Here is a 7,628-nt window from a genome sequence, read left to right on the forward strand (position 1 = left end):
AGTGAGGATCATGGGGGACTGCGTGCACTCCTGGCATGTCTCAGGTCAATCCAGGGTCCCAGCTGCAATCATCCATGTAGCTCCAGCACTTAGAGTAATGCCCCACTACCTGAGCCACCATGGCTGGGCCATTTGCCCTTGGTCTTTGAAGCGAGCATAGCTTTTCCTCCTCATCCAGTTTAGAGCTTTCCCTCTCTCCTGGAAGAGTGTAGTTGCTTCCTTTCCTTGGAATGCAGAATGCATTCTTCATCTAGTCTCTTCTGTCTTGGAAACTCAGAAGGAAAAATTTTTAATCCGATAGGAGTGAACTGACACCATAAGAAGATTTTAATAAGGTCCATTTATTTATTCAAAATTAATATCTGCTATGAAGACAGACAAACAATGTAACATTCCCAGAGGAATTGAATTATGTCTAGTTGACTGAGTTCTATTAGAACCAATCTTAGGTCGTTATAAATAACAAGCTAGCCACAGCTTTCAAGAATGAAGTGGTTGGGGAATGAGGTCAGGGGGAATCCCTCAGAGCCACGGGAAGGTTAATCATCAAAGGGGCTCCCTAGTTTCTCTTCCCAACAGGGTAAGAATCTTTGTGACACTCTAGGTGTCTCAGGCCCAGGGACAAGAGAAGTTAGAGGGAGGTGAGGAAAATAGCTCAATAGCTACAAAGTGTGGTCAGGCTTAGAATGGAAGCTTTAGTTGGCTCCCTAAAAAAACATATATTTTTTTCTTTATATAACTTATTATTTCTCTTAAAACACTCTCATGCCATAGAGTATCACCCTATGGAAACAGCTTAAACATAGGTGAAAATAATAAATACTGAGAAAAATTATGTTGGGCTTCTTTCTAAGTATTTCACAGAGAAGCTCAGTAAATAAATAGGAATGGGAGTTGAGGTAACAGAGGTAATAAATATTCTAGGAGAAAGGTCCAAGAGGTTTTTCCAAGGAGTTGGCTCGGCCATCCCAGAATCCCAGATCAGATTTTGAAGATCCCCACTGAATGTCCTAGAGCCTAGTAGAGTCACCATCTTAGGTATTCTAGCTGTTGATCTTCGTTGTCATGTAGGCTTCTATGTAGTTGATGAAGATGTCAAACTCACTCATGGCTTTGTAGACACCTTTCTCTTGGAGCTGTGGAGAGAGATAAGAGACCTTTAGATAAAACTCCATCTGAGCAACTGAGTGGGTTCTCTCCACTGGGATGTGCATGACCCATGAAGCTTAGGTGAAAACCCCGACTGCAAGCTTCTTCCTCGGATTGCCACAGAGGCTGCACTTGCTCCTGTTGGAGGTCAAGGACAGGCCCCGGAAACCCAAGTTCTATGCTCAGTTGCCTAGGGAAAGGCTGTACATTGACCCTTCATCTCCTCCAGGCCTGAAGCATGTCTAGTGGGTAGCAAGAAGAGCATTCACTTTGCAAAGCACTCTCTTCAAAATGGTGCCTTTTCAACCATTTTAAAGGTCATGTGTTCAAGTGAGCTCATACAGAATTTGATGAAAAGACACTAAAGGGAGCACCCGGAAAGCCAGACTGGGAGGAGAGAAAGAAGCCTTTTGTCAGCTCATGCTCTCCCACCAATGGAGTGAGCAGCACCAGCTCTGCCACTCTGGCCTGCTTTCAGGGGATTCACACCCCCTGAAGTTAGAACCCTACCCAGTGTTCGTTTTCAACCAAAGAAGAGGACATTGACCACAGGCTTCGGGGAAATGGAGTGGAAGAGGTTCACTTCACAGACAGTTGGAAGCGTGAAACTTCATTTGGTTTGGGAGTTTGACATTCTCAGGCACCTTAGGAGGTGTGAGGGACAGACGGAAAGTGAGCTTGAGCTTCAGATAAGTGAGACTTCTGCTTCCTGCTCATTCTGAGTTTGGGGGAGCCCAGGCTGAACCCCTAGGTATGTGTGTTCACGTGTCAGCTTCCTGCACGTGTGGGTTCAGGCTCGATTCCCAACTAACTACTTTCTGTACTTTCTGTTTCCTCTGTCACTCTCCCCAGCACAGCTCGCTGTGTTCACAGGCTGGCTGGCCAGCCCAAGCCGCAGGCCTGCAAAGGCAGGAGGAGTCATTTAGAAACCCCCAAAGACACTTCACAGAAAACAGATCTAACCGAGGCGGCAGCTCCTTTCTGGCCTAGGAGGTCACACCATCTGCCAGGTTCTCACACTCTCTTGAGTGCAGGACGGGGCCTGCTGTGCACCTGCCGCCCTCTACCCTTTGGGGGAGTGTGCAGGGGTCACGCTCCACGTACCCTCTGCCACCATCCAGACTCACCTTATCAAAGGCGCTCTTCACCTGCTCCACAGCCTTGCTCTTGTTCTCACAGGGGAGGAATCGGTGCTGCGGGAAAAAGGAGAAAGTGTTTCCATGCCTGCTCCCAGTTCCCACATCCACGGCACTCGGGGACAAGCTGGTGGCATGAAGAAAGGGCCTAGATTCATCCTGAATATCTGCCCGCATAACACCTGGGAGCCGAGCCCTGCCTGTCCCTCACCCACTACTCAGTGGAAAGAGGAGATACAGCCTCAAGAGGTGTCTCTCTCTAGGAGCCACTCTGAGGCTTGGATGAAAGCTCGGATTGCACGCTTCCTCCTCCAATCGCCGCAGCATCTGCCAGACTGCTGAGCTGGGCCTTCCTCAGTCTGTCCTTTTCCTGCCTCTTCTTCTCCTTTAATCTTAGCCACTACAGGCCATTTCTAAGTCCTGAAGTATGAAACACAGTCCCAGCTACAGACACCCAGGTCCTTTGCACAGCCCTGTCCTGTAAATGGACTCTGATTTCCCAGCGTCCGTGGGAGAGTCAAGGACACCAGCACCACGAGTGTCATCCCAACTGCAGAAATAAGTGATCTGCAACTGAAGTAAAGCACTGGGGGGAAGTCCTGTCAGTCAGCTGGGCCTGACTTAGAGCTGTGCTTTCAAAAGGCTGAGGGCAAGTGAGTGATGTTTCCTTGGCTTGGGAGCCCCCGTTTCCAGCCCAGAGACAGAGGGAGCCCTCGCTGAAGTTCTGGGCCCCTTTCATGAAGAGAGGGGGGAGTAGTTAATAGCCCACAAATGACTCACAAATAACAGGAAAGCTGTTTGCAAATCTTCACATGTAAATGCCTCGCAGCCTCCCCCACCCCTTGCTCGGAGAGAAATGAGCAACAGAGCTGACTCCAGCCACCTTCCCGCACTCATAGCTGGCCCTGCCAGTCTGTGTCTTTGGGCTCTCTGGATGTGATTGGACTTGCTGGTCCCTGAGTGATGGTGTTTCCGGGACAACTGCGAGGCTTTCCGGGACAACGGCGAGGAAAAGCGCTGGCCTGCTACTCACACAGCGCCGCAGCCGCAACCTGAGCGTCTTCAGCTTTTCCCCCAGAGAGTTCACGTGCTCCTTGACGTCTGGGCTGTGGTTCTCAGCCTGGGGCATCACCTCCTCCAGGTAAAACTGGATCATCTCTGACAAGGCTTGGCAACCCAGGTAACCCTGAGGGCAGGGGCCACAGTTAGGGCGGTGGTTGGGAGGTAGGGCGGCTGTTTCTAGCTTATGGAGACATCTTTGTCTCCAGAGACTCCTTAACTTGCTGCTACCTTCTGGGGCCGAGCCCTTTGTAACCCTCCCGCTGCTGGCTATGTGCTAAGATCAGCCCACTTCTCCTTTTCAAAGTGAAGGAAGCAGACCCAGCTCCCTGCAGTCACGAAGCAGAGCCTCCCTTCCCTTAATCATGGGGCACACTCTCCCCTCCCACCACCCTGCCTCTTACCTTAAAGTCCTTCAGCAGAGACTCACTCAGCAACATGTTGTCCAGCTGATCACTGGTTTGCTGCAGGAAGAGCAAAAGGCGAAGGAACCTTAGGTTTTGGAAAATATCAAAAACACATGTCTTTCTGCTGCTCTTTTATGGATAGGGTTTTTGATTTTTAATTAATAGAGTTCTGGCCCCAAAAATCTAATGGAAAGTTTTTAAAATAGAGACTTCAACAGAGCCAGAACTACTAGTTAAATCAGATCTTTTTCCTAGGAATCATTTTTTTTTTTTTTAATCTGGCTGATTTGGAAGTGAGGCAGAAGCTTGACTCAGTCCTGGATTTTCTGCAACCACACGAGGTTTTAAGGGGCCACCCATGTCAACTGTCAGTGCCTGGAGGCCCTCTCTGCATCTTTCTCTAGGTTGTGGACAATCAGCTCTGAAGGATCTCGGGGAATGTGTGCATCTCCCAGGGCAGGTTTCCTCGGGATCTCATGCTTCCTGACCATCAGTCCTTCAGATCTGAAAATAAACTGAGCAGAAGTAATTTATGTCTCCCTGCCAGGGGTATGGGGCCATCTTCACCTCCTATTAGACTCTCCTTGCAAATAAATTATTGAGCTCCAGTGGAATCTTAAAAGTTTGCATAGGAAAGAGAATGCCTCTAAGGCAGCTTTTCCTGCACCTTGCCATGTCATCTGGGCTTAACTTTAGCCCGTGGTTTGATCTAGGACTCACTTAAGAAATTGAGTTGGAAGAGGGATGGGGTGGAGGAGGAGAAGGAAGCTCTTTTATAACTCAGGCAGAATGCATAGTTCAGATGGTGCCCCAGGCAGAGAAAGGACAGGAGGGCATCATACTCACAAAGAAAGTCTTCACCCTCCCAAAGGCAGCTCGGAGCTCTCGCAGCATGTTGGGCAGGTTGGCTGGGAAGTAGGTGCAGCTGTCCTCAGATTGGATGCCCTGGGCTGGGCTGGCTCTCACCCCGGCCAGGAAGACCAGGCAATATAGCAGTGCTGAGTTGGGCATGGCTGGACTCTGCCTTCTTCTGCGTGTGCCCTTGTGGTTTGGTTTTGCAAGAGCGAGCCCCTGATGTGTAGACCTTCACCTCTTGTGTCCCCCTTTTATATTGTGGGCTCAATGAGGCCACAGAGCTAATTTCCTGGCAAAGGTTCTTCATTATTATAGCTCCTCCCTTCCCTAGACCTCTGAGATTTTGCATTCGTCGAACTTAAATTTTTCAATTTTTGCATTGTAAGCAAAAGGATTTGGTGAAGATGAACTTCTGCAATAGCTATTTTTAGGCCACGCTACCTCTTTCTTCTTTTTAAAATAAATTTTCAGCTTCTCAATCAAAAAAAAAAAGTTGATTTCCTGGGGTGTACAGCTGTTCTGTGCGCAGAGACCCACAGCTGTGGCTTCCACTCACGTGTTCCTAGGTCATAGTGACGTGGACAAATTGACCGTTCTAGAATACGCTGGGATTGAGAAATAATTGGGTCCTCCCTCAACCTGGGTGGAATATCCAAGGCTTGTCATTGATGACTTGGAAAGTCACCTTGGCTTCTGGGCTTCAGTTTCCCCAAGTGAAAATGAGGGGGTAGACAAAACATCCTCAAAGTCTTATGTTCGAAGACTGCCTTTTGAAAATACTGGTTGCCTACAGGACAGGCAGAATCCCGGATGTGCTGCAGGCTCCTTCTCTAGCTCTGGATCTACTTAGATTCGCAGGTCTCTGTTTCTACCGCCTTTGCTGTCCCAGTACTTGGGGGAAGATAGGAAGACTAATACACACTTCCCAAAAGCTCCTTACCTGCCGGCCAGGTAACCCTCCCCATGACCCCTGTTATCTCTGTTTTATAATGAGCAAAGTGATGCACTGAGATGTGACGTCGCTTGTGCAAGGTTGCATGGGTGCCAAGGGAGGAGACCAGAGTTTGGTTCCCTTGCTCTACTCTGCACTTTCCCCAGCTGTAAAGTGGAGGGTGGATTAAGTAGTCCGAGGGTTCCTTTTAGTTGTGCGCATCTGTGGCTGGAGTCCAAAGTTTGAAAGATGAGAGGATAAAGTAGAAACAACAAGAAAAAGAAGACAGGGCCACAAGAAGGCTGGACCACAGGTCCCTTTCTTTCTCTTACCTATCCCCTCTCCGTTTTCCGGAGAAGTCTCGGGAAAAGCAACCTAGTTTTGGATTTGCATGTGGGTGCACGTGATGTGCAGGGCAGGGTAGCCGGGGGTTGGAGTGAGGAGTGCTGTCTTACCTTCAGCTGGAAAAAGTCAGAGGCAGTGACGTCAGGGCTTCGGCAGATATTCAGAACGTCTCTGAGGGTCCTTTGTGTCTCGGTGTTTCCTGGCATGCACAGAGGCTTCTCCCACTATCTCAGTTTAGACAGTAACCGGAAAGAGCACCAGCCTGGGGCCAGGAGGCCTGGGCTCTGTCCTGCCGCTGTCCCTTTATACTCAGGCCAGGTTACGCATCTTTCCTGTGCCTAGTTTTGACCTGCCCCAAAGGGCAATAGTACTGGCCCTCCTGCCTGTCAGGGGCTTCTGGCCTTCCATACAACAAGTAGACGCAGACCTTCCGCCTCTTCCTGGAACATCTGTGATGGCACTGGGCTCTGTGCCTGCCTTGGTGAAGGTTGCCATGCCCTTGGACCCATCTAGTCTGGAGGAGGGGAGAGAGATCAGGCCCACCCTGTGCTGTACCTGCTCTGGTGACCTGTGGGTCAGGATTAGAGCACTGTGGTCTCTCTCCTCAACCATTTAGGAGTGTCATTGCAGAGACCTAAGAAGAGAAAAAGAACTTTCTAGAAATTGGTATGGAGCTCACTCAGGAACTAATCGCTCCTGCCAGATTAATTCTGGGTTTAGGAGTACTAAGATCTGCCACCAGGAAGCAGGGACAAAGGGGCCAGGACCTGGGCTTCCTGCTCCTTCCACCTATCTCCTTCCCTCCTGACTCCTGGGATTTCTGATCTGTGTCTGCTACAACCTGCAGGACTGACACCGTCTCTGAGCTGGGCGTCCCATGTGCAGGTTCTGCATGGCAAACCAGGGAGGTGAGGGAGCCTGGACTCCAGGGGAAGCTGTGAGGTCCTCCCTCACCCAGGTAGCATGAATCCTCTCTCCCTTTGTTTCCCATTGTGCTCCGTGCTTCCCTCAGTATGAAATCTACAGCCGACCTCACTGTCATCCATGAGCACACCTGTCTCACCCAATCGGCTGTGAGCTCCCTGAGGCAGGATGTTGTTTGCTTCATCTTGTGAACCTGGTACCTAGCACCGAGTCTGGCCCACGGAAAACACAAAACTGTACTTAGGATGGGGAGAGAAGAGATAGGTATGAGGGCACCTGTGAGCCTGGACCTGGGCTGGAGGGTACAGTGCTAAGGAGGCTGATCTGGGCACAGGCAGGCCCTTGGAGGCATAGAGAGAACAGCTCAGGAGGCAGGCAGTATCTCCTACCTTTCTTTCCTATGGTTTGAGACACATATGTAAACATGAACATGCACACACACACACACTACAGAGGGAGAAGGGAGGTGTATAGGAGCCATTTACATCTTTTTTTAATCCATAATCTACTAAATAGAATTAAGGTTAGGATCTGGCTTCTTCTTCTTCTTTTTTTTTTTTTTTGCATTACTTATTTAATTTTATTTATTCATTTATTTTAATTTGCCACGAAGTCCAGGACTTGAACCGTGGTCAGCCCTGTGGGAGTGTCTAGCACCTTAACTACCATGCCACTGGTTGGCCCTGATCTTTATTAGTTTTGATAGATGCAGTCAATGATCTCAACTCATCCAGTGAATACTGCGGCTTTACTCCATTGGTTTGAAATCATTGTCCACACTCCTTTGAAAAATCAGTCTAAATGGTCGGAGGCAAGGTCTTT

At 49.3% G+C, this 7,628-nt stretch overlaps 1 protein-coding gene across 1 annotated transcript; it reads right to left on the reverse strand.

Moving 5' to 3' along the window:
• Nucleotides 1-331: 331 nt before the first annotated feature.
• IL10 (interleukin 10) lies at nt 332-4,955 on the reverse strand. The gene is made up of 5 exons (XM_006159278.2): nt 4,598-4,955; nt 3,749-3,808; nt 3,319-3,471; nt 2,277-2,342; nt 332-1,136 (listed from the first exon to the last, which is right to left on the reverse strand). The coding sequence occupies exons 1-5, from the start codon at nt 4,760-4,762 to the stop codon at nt 1,044-1,046; spliced, it is 537 nt and encodes a 178-aa protein (XP_006159340.1). The 5' UTR covers nt 4,763-4,955; the 3' UTR covers nt 332-1,043.
• Nucleotides 4,956-7,628: the final 2,673 nt, after the last annotated feature.

The sequence above is a fragment of the Tupaia chinensis genome, unplaced genomic scaffold (genome assembly GCF_000334495.1).
Source record: "Tupaia chinensis unplaced genomic scaffold, TupChi_1.0 Scaffold000627_1, whole genome shotgun sequence".
NCBI lineage: Eukaryota > Metazoa > Chordata > Mammalia > Scandentia > Tupaiidae > Tupaia > Tupaia belangeri.